Raw genomic sequence first — 23,112 nt, forward strand, 5'->3', positions numbered from 1 at the left:
GCTATTTCCCCATCTATGGCCCTGAAGTAATGAAACCAGATGCCATGATCTTAGTTTTTTGAATGTTGAGTTTTAAGCCAACTTTTTCAATCTCCTCTTTCACTTTCATCAAGAAGCTCTTTAGTTTCTTTTTGCTTTCTTTCATAAAGGTGGTATCATCTGCTTGTCTGAGGTTATTGATATTGATATTGTATTCTGCATATAAATTAAATAAGCAGGGTGACAATATACAACTTGATGTACCCCTTTCCCAATTTGGAACCAGTCTGTTGTTCCATGTCCAGTTCTAACTGTTGCTTCTTGTTGCTTCTTGACCCACATACAGGTTTCTCACGAGGCAGGTCAGAGGGTCTGGTGTTCCCATCTCTTGAAGAATTTTTCAGTTTTTTTGTGATCCACACAGTCAAAGGCTTTGGCATAGTCAATAAAGCAGAAGTAGATGTTTCTCTGGAGCTTTCTTGCTTTTTCACTCTTCCAAAGGATGTTGGCAATTCGATCTGTGGTTCCTCTGCCTTTTCTAAATCCAACTTGATCACCTGGAAGTTCACGGTTCACGTATTGTTGAAGCCTGGCTTGGAGAATTTTGAGCATTACTTTATCAGCCTGTAAGATGAGTGCAATTGTGCAGTAGTTTGAGCATTCTTTGACATTGCCTTTCTTTGGGATTGGAATGAAAACTGACCTTTTCCAGTCCTGTGGCCACTGCTGTGCTTTCCAAATTTGCTGACATATTGAGTGCAGCACTTTCACAGCATCATCTTTTAGGATTTGAAGTAGCTCAACTGGAATTCCATCACTTCCACTAGCTTTGTTCGTAGTGATGATGCTTCCTAAGGCCCACTTGGCTTCACACCCCAAGATGTCTGGCTCTAGGTGAGTGATCACACCATCATGATTATCTGGGTCATGAAGATCTTTTTTATAGTTCTTCTGTGTATTCTTGCCACCTCTTCTTAATATCTTCTACTTCTGTTAGGTCCATACCATTTCTATCCTTTATTGTGCCCATCTTTGCATGAAATGGTCCCTTGGTATCTCTAATTTTCTTGAAGAGATCTCTAATCTCTCCCATTCTATTGTTTTCCTCTATTTCTTTGCATTGATCACTAAGGAAGGCTTTCTTATCTCTCCTTGCTATTCTTTGGAACTCTGCATTCAAATGGGTATATCTTTCCTTTTCTCTTTTGCCTTTTGCTTCTCTTCTTTTCATAGCTATTTGTAAGGCCTCCTCAGATAACCATTTTGTCTTTTTGCATTTCTTTTTCTTGGGGATGGTTTTGATCCCTGCCTCCTGTACAATGTCAGGAACCTCTATCCATAGTTCTTCAGGCACTCTGTCTATCAGATCTGATCCCTTAAATCTCTTTGTCACTTCCACTGTATAATCAAAAGGGATTTGATTTAGGTCATACCTGAATGATCTAGTGGTTTTCCCAACTTTCTTCAATTTAAGTCTGAATCTGGCAATAAGGAGTTCATGATCTGAGCCACAGTCAGCTCCTGGTCTAGTTTTTGCTGACCGTATAGAGCTTCTCCATCTTTGGCTGCAAAGAATATAATCAATCTGATTTCGATATTGACCATCTGGTGATTTCCATGTGTAGAGTCTTCTCTTGTGTTGTTGGAAGAGGGTGTTTGCTACGACCAGTGCATTTTCTTGACAAAACTATTAGTCTTTGCCCTGCTTCATTCTGTACTCCAAGGCCAAATTTGCCTGTTACTCCAAGTGTTTCTTGAAACATTTTTTTGGAAATATGTGTGACTGGCAGAAAAAAAAGAGAAAACTACCTACCTATCGGAAAAAAAAAACTTCCTGAAGTTCATTAATGAAGCTGTTTAACTATTTTAGATGCCGATTTGCTTTATCTATTTTAGACCATAGTTATTGTATTACTACAGCCAGAAGTTTTTAATTTGATTCTGTTAAAGAAATGACAATCAGCAGAAAAGTATTTTTCATATATTTTCCCCTAAGAGCAAATAAGCACTGCTAAAAACCCTAATATCTCTACATTGTGATCAGTGAAAATCAGCATTTAAGGTTAAAAAACTTTTCATCAAGTCTAAATTTTGGGGGGAAAAACCCCACACAACTAGATAAAAAATACTATGAATGAAATATAACTTTACTTTTTTACTGAAACCTTTTATTTATTTTTTAATATTTAAATTTACAATTATTTATTTATTAAAATTTTTACTGAAGTATAGTTGATTTACAATGTGAATTTATTTTTTTAACTTAACTTTTAATTTATATGGAACTTAGTTGATTTACAATGTTGTATTAGTTTCACGTGTACAGCTAAGTGATTCAATTATACATATGCATATTTCCATTCTTTTTCCGATTCTTTTCCCATATAGGTTATTACAGAATAATGAGTAGAGTTTCCAGTGCTATTACATTTCCTTTCAATAAATAGAATAGACTTAAAATATCCTCAACAGGGAAACTTGTCACTAATCCTGAATATTGATTCTGATAAATTAATAAAAAGCACACTAATTATAATAATGCATGCTAAGTCACTTCAGTTGTGTTTGACTCTTTGCAAGCCTATGGACTGTAGCCCGCCTGGCTCCTCTGTCCATGGGATTCTCCAGGCAGGAACACTGGAGTGGGTTGTGACCCTCCTCTAGGGGATCTTCCTGACCCAGGGATCGAACCCAACTCTCTTATGTCTTCTGAATTGGCAGGCAGGTTCTTTACCACTAGCACCACCTGGTAAGCCTACTAATTATAATTAGTAGTTTTTAAACTACTTATTCTTAAAACCATAAATAGTAATCAATTGCTTTAAAATCCTGCCTTGTCTAAACATTTAATGAAGCGGATGGACTGAGCCAGATAGCTTACCAGGCACCTAAGCCAGCGTCTTCTTTCTACAAAGAGTCCCCCTGAGGACCGTTTGGTGCTGTCGCCGCTGCTCTCTAGTTGCAGACGGTCCTTTTGCAAGCACCTAAAAGGGCAGATAAGTCTCTCAACTTTGGATACTCACCAGAGCCAAGTTGCCAGGATATTGCTCCCAGATAAAGAGAGGGTTTGTATTAAGTGGTATTTCAGGTTAAATCTTTGCTGGAGAGCTCTTTCGTGAAGAGTTTGAAATACACATAGTTGGTTAAGGGCATGGCTTTGGAGTTAAACAGAAATAGCTTCAGTTAGACTTTGCTGCTCAAGATATCTGACCAGGAACCAGTCTTTAACTCACTTGGCACTAAGCTGCCTTGTCTTTAAAATGGGGGTGATAATACCTACCCCACTGCACCATTATGAGGAAATAAGTTAGATGGATCTTTTTAGAATGTAGTTAGAGTATACCCCTCTTCTGCTTTAAAATGTCAGTGGCTTCCTACCTTATTCAAAATAATTTCCAGAGTCGTCCTTGTCTCTTCACAGGTCCCCTACACAGCCCGTATCACTTCACTGTGCCACTGATGTTCCCTGAAAATATGAGGGCCTTTGTACTTGTAGCTTCTGCTCTGACTGTTCTTCCCCATGCATCGTCGGTTCTCACAGCTTACTTCTTCACTTTATTCCAGTCCTCCCCAAGTTCGCCTCAGCCAAAAGACCTTCATGATAACCTTACTTAAAAAACGTGCACACATACATGCACATACATACTTTTCAGACTTTTGATCTTCACATTTATCCATTCCTGATATATTATTTATTTGCCTAGTGCTCTTTGTCAAAATCCTCCCTAGAATATAAAGCCAGAGAGAGAGAACACTGTTTTTATTTACTACTATGTCCCAGGCCGGGAACTCATTCAACTCAGATATGTAATAAGCATCTGTGATGATCTAGCAATTCATTGCTTAGATATCGGGGACTCAAATTGCTTGTTATTTAAGTATTTCCTAATATTTCTAAAAAGTTCCTAAGGACATTCAAGGGTCTTAAGAAACCAGAACTGGAGCTCCTTTAGGAGGATCTGGAGAAGGGTTAGCCAGAAATCCCCTCTGTGGCAGCTGTGGGGCTGTGCCCTTTGCATCTCCCTCTGAGACAAAACCATCTCGGAGTGCAGGCAGTGAGCGGCCTCCAGCTGCAGCATGCTCACCCCTGCAGCTGTCAGCAGCAGCTCAGGCCGGTGGGTGGTGTGGCCGAGCCTGCAGCCTGCCTTTGCTTCTCCAGCCGAGGTTCCTCTGGCAGGCAGTCCTTGCTCCAGGCTCATGTCCGCCTGGTGGAGGTGCTCTCAGAGTGTGCCGCATCTGAGACCTTTCCTTCCCTGTCCTCTTCCTCACCTCTCCTTTTGCGGGTGCCTCGTGGTGTGCAGGCGCTTCTTGCCCACTCCTGCATCTTCTCCTGCTTCTCTCTAGAGGCGTTTCCTGTAATCCATCTCCTACTCTCCCAAGTTCCTCTTAGCGTCTGTCCCGAGATGACCCAGTTCCTGCAGCAGTCCTTCTGTCAGGGTAGGAGGGTCACGTGCTAAACCTTCAGACTGCAATTTTCTGAAGCCAAGTCTTGCTCAGGGTTCTCTCGATTGGTAGCGATGGTCCTCCTGTGCCTGTTCCAGTGCTTTCTGCAGCTCTTGGAGACACGATAAAAAGTGATAGAGTCGGGATTGGCCCTTAGGGCCGGGGGACTGTGCGCCCTGGAAACCTACACATAAGCTGTGTCAGAAGATAAAAATGGGGAAGGAACGATATCCCATGTGGCCAATGTCAAGAAAAAGCATTTTTACAAGCTGGACTGTTTAAGTGGGCAATGTTGACGTTCAGAGGGAAATTCCATAGAAGTCATTTGAGATTCCTTTCCTTTCAGTGACTCTATTCAACATGGACTGCCGACTCGTACTTGGCCATAGTTCAAAATATTATTTCTTGGATCAGTCTCTTCAAATATATATGTCTTGAATGTTACTATATGTCTAATCCCTTAATCATTGCAGTTTATTATTCTGGAACTGACTGTGTTTTTATTAGAAGTGGTTTACTGAAAAGAAGGATTTACTAGCTTATGGTCATGTTTCAAGCTCTTCTGCAAAGCACAGAGAATTTTTTTTGAAGGGGGAGATGTTGAAGAAAATGTTATACGTGACATTTGTTAAAAAAATAAGGTAGACTTCCCAGGTGGCCTAGCGGTGAACACTCCACATTGCCAATGCAGCAGGTGTGGGTTTGAGCCCTTGTAGGGGACGTAAGATCCCACATGCTGTGAAGGGTGGCCAAAAAATAAAAATTAAAAGAAATAATCAGACAAATTGTATTCAAGAGACCACTACAAAGGGAGTTTGCCAGGAGAGGAGAGAAATTGAGCCCAACTTCAAGAATAACAAAGAAAAATGAATTTGTAGCCAAGGAGCAGGTAGGGTAGTCATTGGGTGGAAAATTGCTAAAAGGAAACATCCAGGATAAGGAGAGATTTTGGCTAAACCACCTGAGTAGAATTCCTGCTTCAGGCAAGCCAGGGTGATCAGAATCGCCTGGGAGGTGGTGGAGATTGAAGAATCAGGTCAGATATAAAGGCTGATCAGATCCTGAGTTGGGGGATTCTGGCTAAAGCAACTCAGCAGGATTCTTGCTAATGCTGGGCAGTGTAAAGACAGACGTGGAAGTCCAGAACTCAAAGCCTGGCTGGGAAGGAGGTTCAGAGGGGCTTGACTGGAGTCGGCTCAAGCAGAGACTCTCTGGGGTAGGACGTGGGGCAGGGGATGGCAGGGGGGTGATGGTGACGTATAAATTTGTTGTAAATGTTTGTTACAAAAGCATTTCTTTTCCTCCCTGGCTCCAAATAAGTTGGTCTTTAATTTTTCCTCCTTATAATTACTACAGCAACTGTTTTGACTAACATGCCAGTTTCTCTGCCCAAGAAAGAGACTTTCTTGAGTGACCACGCACTTCATCTACAAGCATGTCTTGTTGACTTTCTTCTTCTTTCTGCAATCTGAGAGGCAGTTGCCAAATACCTTAGGAAGAATTTCTTCAAGTGTTGTCTGGCAAGCATCAGGGAGTCTGTCCGGCACCCTGCAGCAACACAAGAGCCCTCTCAGAGTCTGAGGGTTCAGATTGGACCTCCAAATGCCCTCAACAGAGTGCTTCCAGGAGAGAGAAGGATAAGGAAGACAGATACAGAGTCTGGTGTCTCAAACAGGCAGACCTTAAAAAGTTAAGACCCAAAGATTCAACATCTTTATCTGCAAGTAAGAGAAAATAGAGATTCCTAACTATTCAGGACCATGAAGCGAGCAGACAAAAATAGAATTTGACTCTTCCGGGCAGCTCATTTAAGCAATACCTTCTTCTTCCCAAATTTAGATCCTAGTTGACCAGCTTCTCACAGAGCCAAGGACGTGTCAGAGCCCTTGCTAATAACAAGTGCCATCAGGCCAAGTTTCAGCTCCTTTTTAAAAGAGGACATAAAAAATCAGGAAAGATGCTGTGCCCTCCTCTTGCTTGTTTTCAGCGGCCTTCAACAACTCTTCCCCGCCAAGCCAGGTCACTTTGAAAGGTGATGATGATCTTCATTTCTGAGGGCAGTATAAATTGAAATGAGGGGATTAAGCCCTGCCTGTCAGAATAAAGATTCACTGTATGCCATTGTGTCATTCCTGAAATCACCTTTTGAATGCTTGCGGTTGGTTCTTGAGAGGGAGAATTTTCATTTCTGTTTCTGTGGATAGACATAGACAAGACAGACAGCCACCCTAGCACCTGTAATACTTGCTGAACAACCTCTTGCTTGCCGCTCACGGTCCAAAAGTATGGTCAGAGGACCCACTCACACAGACGACACGCAGGACAGTCCCCAACCCAGAGACTGTCTCCTTTGGTCACTACTCGCCTGTGTAGAAGGAAGAACTGGATCTGTGTTCTGATGGCTGGATGTGGGCTGAAGCTGGCTAGGGCACAGAAAAAAACAGTCTGACTAGACTTTCAGTGAGTCTCGCTCAGCAGCTGTAGGTTCTCTTCATGTATACACCTCTAGATCTGCATCAGGGGGAAAAAGCACACAGGGTATCGCTGCTCATCCTGAAGACCCACGTGGCAGAGGTGCTTTCCTCGTCTCAACGCAGATGTAGACGTAATTCTGCTGCTTATTTTCTGTGTCCTCTCGAGTGACTTGCTAACCTCAGAGGAAATCTGTAAGGTTGGGGTGGTGGCATTTACTATATTTGTTTCTTGGCTGCTTCCTCATAATCAGTTCTAGCAGCGTGAGTCACAGTGATAATCAGTAATAATGTACTGAGTGCAGGTTATTTATCAAGCCCAGCAGTGCCCACAGGTGGCCTGTGAGATGTTGTTGAGGCTGCTTCCCTGCTTTTGGAGACGAAGAGACAGAGCTCAAATAAGCCTATGAGTGTCCAGCCACATTTGGATCAGGTCTGTTGGACCGGTGTAACATGCCCAGTCGTTTTGAGTGTTCATGAAATGAGTTTCGTGCTTATTTATGCATGTTTCTTCCACGTCCCAAAGTCAGCTGTGATACAGAAATTGTTAGTGTTCAGTCGCTAAGTCATGTCCAACTCTTTGGGACCCCATGAATTGCAGCATGCCAGGCTTCCCTGTCCTTCACTATCTCCCAGAGCTTGCTCAAACTCATGTCCATTGTGTCAGTGATGCCATCCAACCATCTCATCCTCTGTCACCCCCTTTTCTCCCTGCCGTCAATCTTTCCTAGCATCAGGGTCTTTTCCAATGAATCAGCTCATCACATCAGATGGTTTAAGTATTGGAGCTTCAGCTTCAGCATCAGTCCTTCCAATTAATATTCAGGGTTAATTTCCTTTAGGATTGACTGGTTGGATCTCCTTGCAGTCCAAGGGACTTTCAAGAGTCTTCTTCAGAACCACAATTTGAAAGCATCACTTCTTCAGGACTCAGCCTTTTTATGGTCCAACTCTCACATCCATACACATGAGTACTGAAAAAACCATATTTTTGACTATGTGGACCTTTGTCAGCAAAGTGGATTTCTCTGCTTTTTAATATGCTGTCTAGATTATGTCATAGCTTTTCTTCCCAAGAAGCAAATGTCTTTTAATTTTGTGGTGGCAGTCACCCTCCCCAGTGATTTTGGAGACCAAGAAAATAAAATCTGTCACTCTTTCCACTTTTTCCATATCTATTTGCTATGAAGTGATAGGACCAGATTCCATGATCTTAGTTTTTTGAATGTTGAGCTTTGAGCCAACTTTTTCACTCTCCTCTTCCATCCTCATCAAGAGGCTCTTTAGTTCCTCCTGACTTTCTGCCATTAGCGTGGTATCATTTGCATATCTGCGGTTGTTGATATTTCTCCTGGCAATCTTGATTCCAACTTGCGATTCATCCAGCCCAGCATTTCAAATGATGTGCTCTGCATTTAAGTTAAATAAGTAGGGTGACAATATACAACCTTGACATACTCTTTTTCCAATTGTGGACCAGTCCATTGTGCCATGTCTAATTCTAATTATTGAATCTTGTCATACATATAGATTTCTCAGGAGACAGTAAGCTGGTCTGGTATTCCCATGTCTTTAAGAATTTTACAGTTTATTGTGATCCACACAGTCAAAGGCTTTAGCATAATCAATGAAGCAAAAGAATATGTTTTTTGAAATCCCCTTGCTTTTTCTATGATCCAACGGATATTGGCAATTTAATCTCTGCTTCCTATGCCTCTTCTGAATCCAGCTTATTCATCTGCAAGTGCCACTAGATAAAATGCATTAGGGATTTAAGTTGAAGACAGGGGGGAAGAATGAAAAAGTAAATCAAACGGGGCAAAATTAGGAGGCAACCACTCTATGGGCAACAAAAATGTCCCATAAATTGAAAGAAGTGAACTGCAAATTTGATTTTGATCCTGATGGTCAGAGCAGTTCAGGAAAAAGAAACAGTTTTAGGATACAAAATGTCAGATTACAAGGAAAGCAATGAATCATACAAAGTAAATTTTCTTTGTACTAGCATCCAAGAAAAATATCTGATAAGCCTTTACAACAACCTGGTAATAAATAAGGTCTATACAGTTAATAAATATGGTCCATACAGTTGATAGAGTTCACAAGAGAATGCTTGAGAAATGTGGTAATTAGAACTGAAACATTTCTGAAGCCCTTCCGACCCGAGAGATGCTTACTAGCCTTCGGGGTAAGGGCAGCCAAGCCTCCCTCTGATGCGACACTGAGCAGCTCCCTGGACCCGCTCCAGGCAATGTCGCTCTCTCACTCATGGGTCTCAGAGCAGAGGTGATGTGAAGGCGCGCTTCGGTGCAGCTCGCCGTCCCAGCCCTGCCTCACTGGCTACACGACCCTGGGAAAGACACTTCATTTCTGCACCACAGTGGCCTCCTCTGTAAAATGGAAATATTAAGAGCTCCTCCCTCATGGGAAGTTGGGAGGTTAATAAGTCAGTGTGTCCAAAGTGCTCCCAACGTTGCCCAGTGCTGAATGAGAACCGATTGGTGGTAGCAGTTTACAGTGTGATTTATACTTGGGAAGGCCGCTCACGGTCTTTCCCTGACTCTGACTGCACTTGTCTGTCTCCAGCCTTAACAAAGCTCTCTTCTCTTCCTCCACTTTTATCAAACCAGGAGACAAGGAGCCCCATGTTTTCCTCAAGGTGGAACCTACCAAGGCAGTGTTCTTTACTGACAGTCCAAAAGCCCGTTGATTTTAAGTAGAGGAGGACTTCCTCAGTCAAGGCTGGCAGAGTCAAACAGACACAGGCTTCAGAATCAGAGAAACCAGTTTGAACTGACCCTCCTCCAAACATTTCTTTCCCCTCATTTCTAAAAACTGCATGTCTGATTTGGTAACCACTAATCACACATGGCTGTTTAAATGAAACTGAAGAATTCCGTGTGTCTGTCACATTAGCTTTATTGACATAGAGCTATAAGGTTGCATCGCCCACGTGGCCCCTGTGGCTTCCATGCTCATTGGAGTCATCACAGGAAGTCTGTTGTACAGGAGCCCTGAATTACACAGTGGTTGTTTTCTCCTAACCATTACCAGGTTTGCAGCGTTGACTTTGTCCCAGGCATTCAGGCTTTCTCAACTCTGAGAACCCTGGGAGGTTGGTATCCATTTTCTCAAGTTACAGGTGGGGCCAGTCAATTTTGGAGAGATGAAATGTTACCATGGCAAGATTCTCTGAAAGATGCTGAAGAGGAGGCTGGCATTTGAGTCCAGGAACGATAAGCCAGCTTCCCTGGTAGCTCAGTTGGTAAAGAGTCCACCTGCAATGCAGGAGACCCTGATTTGATTCCTGGGTAGGGAAGATCCATTTGGAGAAGGGATAGGCTACCCACTCCAGTGTTCTTGAGCTTCTCTTGTGTCTCAGCTGGTAGAGAATCTGCAATGCGGGAGACCTGGGTTCAATTTCTGGGTTGGGAAGATCTTCTGGAGAAGGGATAGGCTACCGACTCCAGTGTTCCGGCCTGGAGAATTCCATGGACTGTATAGTCCAGGGGGTCACAAAAAGAGTCGGACACGACTGAGCGACTTTTACTTTCGCTTTCACGATAAGCTACAAGGTCTGGGTTGCAGTGTGCCTCCTGAGGGTTTTCTTTCTCAGAAAACAGGAGTCTCGTGGTGGAATATGGAGCCCTCATTCGCTTCACTCCTCTCTATATACTAATCTACCCACCCAGTCTCAAGCACCGAAGAGGCCCAGAACAGCTAGATAAATGAAGAGGAATTTAGTTTAAATAGAGGGGAGTTAACACATTTGTTAGCCAGCCTCAAATCTCTATCTCTCCCTGGTAGTAAGACTTGACCATTCCCTATTTGACGATGCAGACCCCAGGGTAGAAAGGTCTAGTCATTCACGATTAACTCAGGTATTATTGGTGGGTAAGAGGGAGGGAGAGGCAGGGTAAGATAAAACCACAAATCACAGTTAAAATAAAATCAACCACCTGTTATCACCTGTTATCTAGAAATTTCGCCCAAATACTTTCCTCCTCTTTAGAGTATTTGGCCAGCTATAATCTCTGCTACTCTTTATGTGAAAAAATAGGATGAAATGTTGTTTAATCAAATAACTTTTAAAATTGAAATAAAGGAAAAATATTTTTAATCTAAATCATTTTGAAAGTAACTTGACTCTTTGAAACGTAGACTATGATACCGAATAATGTTGAAGATAGTATATGTTAGGTGAAAATTACACAAAAATAATGCTGAGATGCAGCTGTTAAATATACTTTATTGGTGATGAAATGGGGACAGGGTCCCTGGAAGCCCCTCAGATCAGGGATCCTCAAGGCAGGACAGCTTCTCTCTTTAGTGATTCCAGCAAAAATGATGCTTCTTTCCTTTTCCAAAGAGATTGCCCCCAGATCCCCAACTTCTGCCTCTCCCAGTAGCCAAAGGCAAACGGTATGGGCTGGATGAGGTATCTGGTCCTCGAGCTCTGCAGCGTGCTGTAATTAAGTCTTGGGAGAAGAGAACTTCTGAGCACCAGGAAGAAGTTCCATTACAGTTTGCATCCTTATCGGAGAATCCTACTACTGTTTGTTAACTGCCAACCAACAAATTTGTGAGGGAGAAAGGGCCCAGCTTCCTTTATCTCCCCAGCCACACTCGAGTCTGGAGAGGGATTTTCCTGACAAGGGAACTGGGGCTATCATTGCCTCAGTGTGATCACGGGTCTGCAGCCCCGGTTCTGGTCAGCAGGTGCCTGTGCGGCATTTACAGCTACTGTACTGGAAGAAGCATGGAGATTGGGTGCCTTTGCTCACAGCAGGCCTGGCGGTCCTGTTAGTGGGAGACGCAGAGAAATCTAAACGAGTGGGGTTTCAGTTCCTTTCAACCGACTGGCACAAACCCCTCAGATTTGTGCTCTCGTTTCCATGGATACTTTCAACCCATTTGGTCCAAGGATTTTCTGGTCACAGTACAAGCTTATTGTGGGTTTTGTTGGAAACCTTTTCATTAGCATCTGTCGGTGCTCCTTAAGTGTCTCACTAGAGAATTTCTATTCAGGCAGTTGATTCTCCTAACATCTGATATTTTTATCTATGAACTGTATGGGCACCTGGCAAATAATATTTTCCCCTTTTGCTTTTGTTTCTAGGGAGCCCAGAGCCAATGAGACATCTTATTCACACTGTGTAGGACCTTTTAACAAAAATTTCTGAAAACTCATCTTTTATTTTGTCCTCATTTTGCAAGTTTGCTCTAGTTTTCTTCTCCTTGCCTGTGGTTCTTATCTCATTTTGAAAAGAATCTCTTTGTAGGGGCATTCAGACAGTTCTCCTGTTCCAAAAGGGATTCCTAGGAGGTAACTCAAAACCATACCCAAGATAAGCTTCAGTTCAGTCGCTTAGTCTTCTCCGACTCTTTGAGACCCTATGAATTGCAGCACGCCAGGCCTCCCTGTCCATCACCAACTCCCGGAGTTCACTCAGACTCACGTCCATCAAGTCAGTGATGCCATCCAGCCATCTCATCCTCTGTCATCCCCTTCTCCTCCTGCCCCCAATCCCTCCCAGCATCAGAGTCTTTTCCAATGAGTCAACTCTTCGCATGAGGTGGCCAAAGTACTGGAGTTTCAGCTTTAGCATCATTCCTTCCAAAGAAATCCCAGGGCTGATCTCCTTCAGAATGGACTGGTTGGATCTCCTTGCAGTCCAAGGGATTCTCAAGAGTCTTCTCCAACACCACAGTTCAAAAGCATCAATTCTTCGGTGCTCAGCTTTCTTCACAATACAACTCTCACATACATACATGACCACTGGAGAAACCATAGCCTTGACTAGACGGACCTTGGTTGGCAAGGTAATGTCTCTGCTTTTCAATATTCTATCTAGGTTGGTCATGACTTTTCTTCCAAGGAGTAAGCTTCTTTTAATTTCATGCATGCAGTCACCATCTGCAGTGATTTTGGAGCCCAAAAAAGTAAAGTCTGACACTTTTTCCACTGTTTCCCCATCTATTTCCCATGAAGTGACGGGACCAGATGCCATGATCTTCGTTTTCTGAATGTTGAGCTTTAAGCCAACTTTTTCACTCTCCTCTTTCACCTTCATCAAGAGGCTTTTTAGTTCCTCTTCGCTTTCTGCCATAAAGGTGGTGTCATCTGCATATCTGAGGTTATTGATATTTCTCTCGGCAATCTTGATTCCAGCTTGTGCTTCTTCCAGCCCAGTGTTTCTCATGATGTACTCTGCATAGAAGTTAAATAAGCAGGGTGACAATATGCAGTCTTGACGTACTCCTTATCCTATTTGGAACCAGTCTGTTGTTCCATGTCCAGTTCTAACTGTTGCTTCCTGACATGCATACAGATTTCTCAAGAGGCAGGTCAGGTGATCTGGTATTCTCATCTCTTTCAGAATTTTCCCCAATTATTGTGATCCACACAGTCAAAGGCTTTGGCATAGTCAATAAAGCAGAAATAGATGTTTTTCTGGAACTCTCTTGCTTTTCCATGATCCAGCAGATGTTGGCAATTTGGTCTCTGGTTCCTCTGCCTTTTCTAAAACCCGCTTGAACATCTGGAAGTTCACTGTTCATGTATTGCTGAAGCCTGGCTTGGAGAAGTTTAAGCATTACCTTACTAGTGTGTGAGATGAGTGCAATTGTGTGGTAGTTTGAGCATTCTTTGGCATTGCCTTTCTTTGGGATTGGAATGAAAACTGATCTTTTCCAGTCCTGTGGCCACTGCTGAGTTTTCCAAATTGCTAGCATATTGAGTGCAGCACTTTAACAGCATCATCTTTCAGGATTTGAAATAGCTCCACTGGAATTCCATCACCTCCACTAGCTTTGTTCGTAGTGATGCTTTGTAAGGACCACTTGACTTCACATTCCAGGATGTCTGGCTCTAGGTGAATGATCACACCATCGTGGTTTTCTTGGTCGTGAAGATCTTTTTTGTACAGTTCTTCTGTGTATTCTTGCCACCTCTTCTTAATATCTTCTGCTTCTGTTAGGTCCATGCCATTTCTGTCCTTTATCGAGCCCATCTTTGCCTGAAATGTTCCCTTGGTATCTCTAATTTCTTGAAGAGATCTCTAGTCTTTCCCATTCTGTTGTTTTCCTCTGTTTCTTTGCGTTGATCGCTGAGGAAGGCTTTCTTATCTCTTCTTGCTGTTCTTTGGAACTCTGCATTCAGATGTTTATATCTTTCCTTTTCTCCTTTGCTTTTTGCTTCTCTTCTTTTCACAGCAATTTGTAAGCCCTCCCCAGACAGCCATTTTGCTTTTTTGCATTTCTTTTCCATGGGGATGGCCTTGATCCCTGTCTCCTATACAATGTCATGAACCTCCGTCCATAGTTCATCAGGCACTCTATCTATCAGATCTAGTCCCTTACATCCATTTCTTACTTCTACTGTATAATCATAAGGGATTTGATTTAGGTCAAACCTGAATGGTCTAGTGGTTTTCCCTACTTTCTTCAATTTCAGTCTGAATTTGGCAATAAAGAGTTCATGATCTGAGCCACAATCAGCTCCTGGTCTTGTTTTTCTTGACTGTATAGAGCTTCTCCACCTTTGGCTGCAAAGAATATAATCAATCTGATTTTGGTGTTGACCATCTGGTGATATCCATGTGTAGAGTCTTCTCTTGTGTTGTTGGAAGAGGGTGTTTGCTATGACCAGTGCGTTCTCTTGGCAAAACTCTATTATTGCCCTGCTTCATTCCGTATTCCAAGGCCAAATTTGCCTGTTACTCCAGGTGTTTCTTGACTTCCTACTTTTGCATTCCAGTCCCCTATAATGAAAAGGACATCTTTTTTGGGTGTTAGTTCTAGAAGGTCTTGTAGGTCTTCATAGAACCGTTCAACTTCAGCTTCTTCAGCATTACTGGTTGGGGCATAGACTTGGATTACTGTCATAGTGAATAGTTTGCCTTGGAAACGAACAGAGATCATTCTGTCATTTCTGAGATTGCATCCAAGTACTGCATTTCGAACTCTTTTGTTGACCATGATGGCCACTCCATTTTTTCTGAGGGATTCCTACTCGCAGTAGTAGATATAATGGTCATCTGAGTTAAATTCACCCATTCCAGTCCAGTTTAGTTCGCTGATACCTAGAATGTCGACATTCACTCTTGCCATCTCCTGTTTGACCACTTCCAATTTGCCTTGATTCATGGACCTGACATTCCAGGTTCCTATGCAATATTGCTCTTTAAAGCATCGGACCTTGCTTCTATCACCAGTCACATCCACAGCTGGGTATTCTTTTTACTTTGGCTCCATCCCATCATTCTGTCTGGAGTTATTTCTCCACTGATCTCCAGTAGCATATGGGGCACCAATTGACCTAGGGAGTTTCTCTTTCAGTGTCCTATCATTTTGCCCTTTCATACTGTTCATGAGATTCTCAAGGCAAGAATACTGAAGTGCTTTGCCATTCTCTTCTCCAGTGGACCACATTCTGTCAGACCTCTCCACCATGACCCATCCATCTTGGGTGGCCTCACAGGCATGGCTTAGTTTCATTGAGTTAGACAAGGCTGTGGTCCTAGTGTGATTAGATTGACTAGTTTTCTGTGAATATGGTTTCAGCGTGTCTGCCCTCTGATGCCCTCTTGCAACACCTACCATCTTACTTGGGTTTCTCTTACCTTGGACGTGGGGTATCTCTTCACGGCTGTTCCAGCAAAGCGCAGCCGCTGCTCCTTACCTTGGACAAGGGGTATCTCCTCACCGCCGCGCCTTCTGACCTTGAACGTGAAATAGCTCCTCTAGAGCTATAGTAAGATGGTAAGATGAGCTTACCATACCTCTAAGATGAGCTTGTATGAATTAGATAAAGCTTCTGCTTTTCCAGGCAGGCAGCCTAAGCATTAGTGGCCTTACGTTTGTCTGTCTGTTCATGGGAGCCCTCCAGAGAGTCACCCTTATGGGGGCCGGGTGCAACCCCCTCAACTTGAGTGACTTCTTGTTTACATTTTATATATTGGCCTACTGTGAAGTATCTTTGAAAAAAAATAATTCATTTAAATTTTTGGTGTATGAATTTACTTTCAGTGTGTCTTTGATGTGCTAGCTGCTTGAAGGACAAAGGTGAACAAGAAAGTTTCAAGGACTCTACCCTTGTGGAGGTTAAACTCTGGTGTAGGAACCAAGCCATGAATCAATAAACAAAGAAATGAAATAATTGCAGACTGTGTTAGTTTCAAGCAAAGAAATAATCAAGATGCTATCTTAGAAAACAAAATGAGAGACCTATTAGGGAGGTCAAGGAAATATCCCCTCTGAAGAGGGAAGAGTTAAAATGCGGCCTGTAGGATGAAGAGAAGCTAAAGACAGTAGGAAGAGACTTCTAGGAAGGAGGAACAGCCAATGCAAAGGCCCTGAGGCTAGAAGAGCTTAAGAAGTACTCTTAAGGAAAAGAGTACTGATAGGTGTAGTGAACAAGAAGGAAAACAAAGACAGAAAATGATGTGTGATCAGGTCTCTAAGACCCAGATTACACAGGACCTTTTAGCCCATGCTGCTGCTGCTGCTAAGTCGCTTCAGTCGTGCCCGACTCTTTGCGACCCCATGGACAGTAGCCTGCACCAGGCTCCTCAGTCCATGGGATTTTCCAGGCAAGAGTACTGGAATGGGTTGCCATTTCCTTCTCCAAGATATCTTCCTGACCCAGGGATCGAACCCAGGTCTCCCACATTGTAGACAGACACTTACCGTCTGAGCCACCAGGGAATTCACCCTAAATATGATAGGGATCTATTAAATGGCTTCACTATTTGAAGAATCAGTCTGCCTGCTGTGAAGGAAAGAGTAGAAATGAGTTGATCAGTCTATGAAAAAGATGGTGATGCTCTGGACCAAGGTGGTGGTGGTGGTGGTAGAGATGGATGCTATGAAAATGGACTTGTTAATGGAAAGTCAAGGATGATTGTAGTTTCAGTAAATCAGGACACTAGTGACAAGTATTGAGCCCAGAATGTCTTGTGAAGGAAAGGCTTGGGGAAAAAGGGTGAGGAATAAAGAATTTGGTTATGGATGATTTAATTTAGAGACATTCATGTGAAGAAGTCAAGAAGAGAGTTAGATGTCTGAACTGAGAACCCAGAGAGGACAGGGCTGCTACTATAAATTTGGGAGTCATCAAGAAGTAGATAGTGTTAAAGCTTTAGCATTAAAGGAGGTCTCAGAACATAGATAACAATCCCCAGAGCCAACTTCTGTGGTTCATGTAAGAAGTTGTAATGTTGAACATGTAGAAGAGCAAATCAAAGTGTGCCCTGCGTATGGCAATGTGAAAGTGAGTCACGGTGAACCCGGCAGAAATATGTTAGCAAGTGGGAGGAATAGAAGGCAGATGGAATTGGTCAGAGATGGTATGGAAGAGAAAGAGTAGAGACAGTGGCTGGAGACAAACTCTTCAAGATACTGTGCCCTTAAAATGGATCAGAGACGTGAGGGAGTAAGTGAAGGAGTAGGTGGGGATGGCTGGGACTTATTTGTGTGCTGATAGGAATGACCTCATAGAGAGAAAAACTGATGTATATTGGATGACGATACATAGAAGACTGAAATCCTTGTGTAGGTGAAAGAGGATGAAATCTGGAGCAGAAGTGGAGGGATTGACTTTTGATGGGTGAAAGCATACGTTATTAGGAGGAAGGATGGAGAAAGTTCTCATCTGATGAGTTTCCTTTATTTAATCAATGAAGCTCAGTAATTGGCTAGGAGTAAAGGAGTTTGAGAAGCACTGAGATAATCCTTTTGAAGGGTGGGGAACTTTAAAAGAAAGAATTATAAGGTTGAAAGTCATGTGGACTATCCATTTGAAGTGTATAATCTTGAATTTAAACCAAAGCCAGACAATCTAGTTTTGTAATTTTCTCCATCAAATTTAGTGATTAAAAAATGGACAGGATGGACTTAGTTGTTTGGCCATGAAAATGGAAAATGAGACATAGAAGTTGAAGTGTCTGTGAGGAAGTGATGTAATGTTGGATCACGGAAATAAACTAGACAAGGACGGAAGTAAAAGCAAGGAAAGCCTGGTGGTTAGCGAGAGGTGGGCAGGATTAACAAGCAGGAAGTTGTAGGTACTCGGATTAATATAGCAGAGTGAAGACTATAGAGCTAGGAGTTAAAAGCACAAGATGATCCAAGAATGGGATGTTAGGAATCCAAATTCCCAGGTGGTAATGGTAAAGTCAGAGGGTACTAAGTAACTGAGAGAGGAAGAAAGAAAAAAACTTTGCCATTAAGGAGGCCAAGGAACTGTAAGTTCCACCTGAAAAAAGCTGGAAAATCATTCTTATTTATCATGTATATTTCCTAGGTCATTCCAAATCCCTATTTGGAATTGAATTGGGTGCACATAAATAAATAATGACAGTAGCTGATTCATTGTAGGTCTACTCTGTAAACACCATTTTAGGTCATACTTTTGAACACTGAAATTCTTTATTACCATTAAGATATTGCTTGGAAAGTGTTCTACAATGTGTTCATTCTCATAGTTTGATTATTCTCATTTCTCAATCAGTAATGATTCAAGACCTTTGGGTTACATTTAATACCTTTTTGTATGGTGTACCCCACCCTTCGATCTAGCCTTATTTATGTGTCTAGTCTCATCTCCATCATCCCCTTAAGGTGGACCTACCGCATGACCTCCTCCGAAGCCCCTACTGTCAGCAGTCCTGCATGCGTGCCACGCTGCTTCACCTGGATAGCTGCTGCTCATCCTCTAAGACCCATCTAAAGTGTCCACTTCTGGGTCAAACCTTTCCTAAAAAGCTGAACCATCCAGAAATGCACTTCTGTGGGTCGAAAACATTGCATATTGACAAATTCACATTGTTAATAATTTGCTACCACAAATGTAAACTTGAACCAGGGGTAAAGGATGGTTAGCTACTACTTGCTGAACTATGTAACAGTGTGACTCACATTCATGGTAAAATGTGAAAGTGCTTTGCATTTATCACCTCATTTCATTGCCTAAAAGGTAGATGTAAATATTTCCTTCTGTTAGGTAAGGATTCAGAGACTTAGCGTCTTTGTTTGAGAAAGTAAATAATAAGTGGCAGAATTGGATTTTTATTCCATAAACAAAGGTCACATAATGCCCTTCCTTCATCTTATTCATCGCGGTGACTGCTTGCACATGATAATTCTTCACCTGTCAGAAAACTACACAAATTTTTGTTCAGGGGCCCTGGGACTCTAAAATGTGATATTGACATTGGATTTACCTTGATAAATGTTGCTACTTCCTTGAAATTTAGAAAAATAAGTTTTGAATTGGGAGTCTGGACTATGCTTAAAATCTTAATCCAGTGATTGCTCTCTATTTGTTTGAAGTCACACACCGTTCCTGTTTGCCAAGCAGCTCCTATAGCAGTGTTATAATTATCTAGGAGGATAAGTTCTTTAGGTCACAAGAAGTGGATCTGTTGACGTGTGAGTGCCAAGTCTTGGTGTAATGCAGGCAGAGGGCAGAGGGCATCTGGGTTCATTTCCTGGGGGCCCTTTAGCTTTCATTGACATAGGACTTGCCTGGAGTTTTTAAGAACAATGGTGCTTTCTTGCTAGACCAGGAATCCTTTGGGAAATACAACTTAGCTGCTATGGGGCCCCTGCATTTGGCTAACATTCCATCTTGATCTGATCCTGATGTCCACAGCAGTGGTTCTTAGATTTTTACTGTGTATTAGAATCACCTGGAGGGCTTGTTGGAACACAGATTTCTGGTTCCCACCCCAGAGACTCTGATTCAGTCTGTCTGGCCTGGAGCCCTAGATTCTGCCAATGCAGTCAATCTCCCAAGTGAGGTTGATGCTGCTGCTCCCATGACTACACTTGAGTAGCTCAAACTCTTGCTTAAGTCCCAGTTTATGGAACACCCAGTGAGATTGGATATATAAGCAGAAACCTCAGGAGTTATGTGAGTAATCCTCTGACTGCTGAATTCTGTAGACAAAAAAAAAAAAAAATCAGTGATTAAAAAAAAAAATTATCTCCTGATTTTTGATTTATGTTAGAGACCAGCAACAATTCCTCTTGTGTGGAGTGAGACCAGTTGGCTGAAACCTGGGAATCCTTTCCAGGAGCTCTTTTTCCTGAAATCTTAGAGAAAACTTCCCTATGTACCTTCAGAACATTAGTGTGTTTTGTTCTTAAAACTGCCTTAAAGGAAGATGCTATATAAAATTGATCAGTCTTTCAATGCAAAAGTGAATGCAAGAAATTTTCAAAATGAAAATGTTACATAATATAATGAGAAATGTGGTCATTAGATTCAGGATGCATTTATCTTTTGTTTAGATGCTAAAAGATATTTGCATTTTTATTAGATTCAAAATGGTGTGAGTCATGCAGATCAACACATTTCTTTTTCACAGGAATCCTTTGTGTTTGAACCCAACTGCCTCTTCAAAGTAGATGAATTTGGCTTCTTTCTGACCTGGAGAAGTGAAGGCAAGGTATGGCACAAAAACAAGTTGCTCCTTCTTGCTCTCAGGGTGAAGGCATTTCATTTCTCCACAAGTGACGGAAAGCCCCTTGCGGGTACGGACCCTACACTTACTCATTCATTCAAGACTTTTTAAAATGTGCTTCCACGTGCCCAGGCGTTGGGGACATAGTAATGGTCAAGGATGTGATCCTTATAGATTCCAGCCTAGAATCAAGGTCGGGCATCCAAAAGAAAGAAAGAAAGTTACAAGACATTGAGAGTTGCGAAAGAGAAGGTCAGGTTACAAGAGCTTAAAAGCAGGCAAGTCTGATTTAAATCTTGGGAGCTAAAAAGATTTCCCAGAAGAGAGGTATTCAAGCTGAAGTCTCAGAGGTGCATTTAAGGGCACTTTCCAGGACTTAACACATGGCACAGCGTTCACATTTTGTGAACCTTTGAGCTGAATTTCTGAAGAGTAGAATCAGAGTTTAATTTAGTATAGTCCCACTAATATTTCATATACACACATATATTTAATAATATACATGGCTGCTGCTGCTGCTGCTAAGTTGCTTCAGTCATTTCCGACTCTGTGCGACCCCATAGATGGCAGCCCACCAGGCTCCCTGGGATTCTCAAGGCAAGAACACTGGAGTGGCTTGCCATTTCCTTCTCCAATGCATGAAAGTGAAAAGTGAAAGTGAAGTCGCTCAGTCATGTCCGACTCTTTGCGACCCCATGGACTGTAGCCCACCAGGCTCCTCCATCCATGGGATTTTCCAGGCAAGAGTACTGGAGTAGGGTGCCATTGCCTTCTCCGAATATACATGGCAGTAATCACAATATTAAATATATAAAAGTAACATTTTGCACTTATTCAGAGTTGCATTCTACATATATATGTGTGTATATATATATACATATGGAATGGAATGTTTGGGGTCTCTGCGACCAGGCAGGATGCTATGGGGCCTTCCCAGAACAGACCCCTCCCCCATATCCGCCTCTTTAGCTCCTCTCTGAAGTTCCTAGATCGTATCTGATGCACATTTCCTGAGTTATTTCACAGATCCTAAACCCCCCACCCAATGGAAGCATTTAATTGCTTGATGACCATAAGGACATAGCCTCCTGGAGCCTCAGGATTAATAATGTTCACCCCTGTGAACCATGTTATCTCACCATCAACCAGTCAGAGAACTGTGCGCTAGCTGATCGTATACCCTGCAATATCCCGGCCTCAGCTGCCCTTTGAAGTTGTTTTGCTGAAACCCTTTGCTTTGGGGAGTTGAGGGTTTTAGAGCGAGAGTAGAGCCTTACAGTAAACACTGCACTTTCCTTCACCACAACTCAGTGTCAGTGTATTGGTTTTACTTCACGCACATGAATGGACCAAAGTTTGGTTGGAAAATATCTTGACTATTTTTGATTGTTGAAAATTATTATTGTTGTTATTACTTGTTTTTAATCCTGCTTCTGCCTCACTTGAATCAGCATTGCTTTCATCATCACAAACATTTGCAAATCACCTGTCTGTGCTGTAGGTCTGGCAGAATTTAGACTCACTGCTGTGTTATGTGCTCTCTTTGCAGGAAGGCCAAGTGCTAGAATGCTCCCTCATCAACAGTGTTCGGCTGGGAGCCACACCGAAGGTACCCACGCTTGGTGTCTGTTGTTCTTTGGACACAGACTATTGTGTAACCCCTTTGTTGTTGTTTAGTCACTCATTCATGTCACCTCTTGTGACCCCAAGGACTGTAGCCTAGCAGGCTACTCTTCCATGGGATTTCCCAGGCAAGAGTACTGCAGCGGGTTGCATTTCCTTCTCCAGGGGATCTTCCTGATTCCTTACCACTGAGCCACCAGGGAGGCCCATTACTGCCCCCAAATCAAGAACAGATACAGTTTAGAAATCTCATCTGTAATGGTTGGGTGATTTGGGTTGCATTGGGTTTAATTAGAAATTGTTATTAACCTCTGAAAATTATGACCCTTGTGTGATATGAGCATCGAAGTAAACTGTTCCCTTAACTCAGAAATTAATCTGGCAAGCACCCCTTCCCCCTATCCCCACCTTCTTTTTCAGCAAACAGTGAGTCACTTCTGGTCCATGGCTGATGTGGAAATTTAGATGACTCGGGTAGTTCCATGTCTGTGCACCTGTGCACGCAGACCCTGGCTCACCTTGAAGGCTCAGTTTGCCTCTGAGAAAAGAGAATGACAGAGCACATAAATAAGCCTCTTCACAGTGATTGATTTGTTTGAATGAGAAGCTATTTGCGCTAGGAATTTAAAAGATGGTTTTTCCCCTAGAATATTCCAGCACGGCATGTATTCCCTTTTCCATAATAGTCTTGCAGGTTTGCAGGTGTTTAGATGTTCAAAACAAAATTATAATTGTTCCTCACTTTGTTTTTGGTTTCTGTTAGTGACGCTCTTTAATGTTAGTTTAAAATCTCTGTATAACTACCTTGGCATTTCCGCTTGAGTTCTTTCAGAGGACAAAGCCGCTATTTTATCTGCTAATTAGGGCAAACTTACACAGTTTTCATTCCAAATGAGGAGGCCAGGACTCCTGGAGATGCACGTGTTCATTCTTTGTGTCCAGGCTATTTGAAAGACTCAATCTCACTTTAAACAACTTGAGGTTGCTGACTGTGGCAGTGCCCTGCATGTGTGTACATGAATCCCCCGCGACTGTTCTCTGTGAGAAACCCCTTGGACCTTTGCAGACAGTCAGGTCTCAGGCACAGCCTTTGAGTCCTGTTGCCATAGTTCACGTCCTCGATAGCT

The 23,112-nt window shown here is 42.5% G+C and overlaps 1 protein-coding gene across 12 annotated transcripts in view; it reads left to right on the top strand.

The window, feature by feature from the left end:
- PLCB4 (phospholipase C beta 4) overlaps nt 1–23,112 on the top strand; it is a 485,151-nt gene that overhangs the window by 303,013 nt on the left and 159,026 nt on the right. For all 12 annotated transcript variants that reach the window (XM_070800681.1, XM_070800689.1, XM_070800690.1 and 9 more), the window contains 2 exons: nt 20,267–20,347; nt 21,912–21,971. In XM_070800681.1, coding sequence (XP_070656782.1) covers nt 20,267–20,347; nt 21,912–21,971 — 141 coding nt within the window. The remainder of the gene's footprint in view (nt 1–20,266; nt 20,348–21,911; nt 21,972–23,112) is intronic.

Source organism: Bos indicus, chromosome 13, assembly GCF_029378745.1.
Source record: "Bos indicus isolate NIAB-ARS_2022 breed Sahiwal x Tharparkar chromosome 13, NIAB-ARS_B.indTharparkar_mat_pri_1.0, whole genome shotgun sequence".
Classification (NCBI taxonomy): domain Eukaryota; kingdom Metazoa; phylum Chordata; class Mammalia; order Artiodactyla; family Bovidae; genus Bos; species Bos indicus.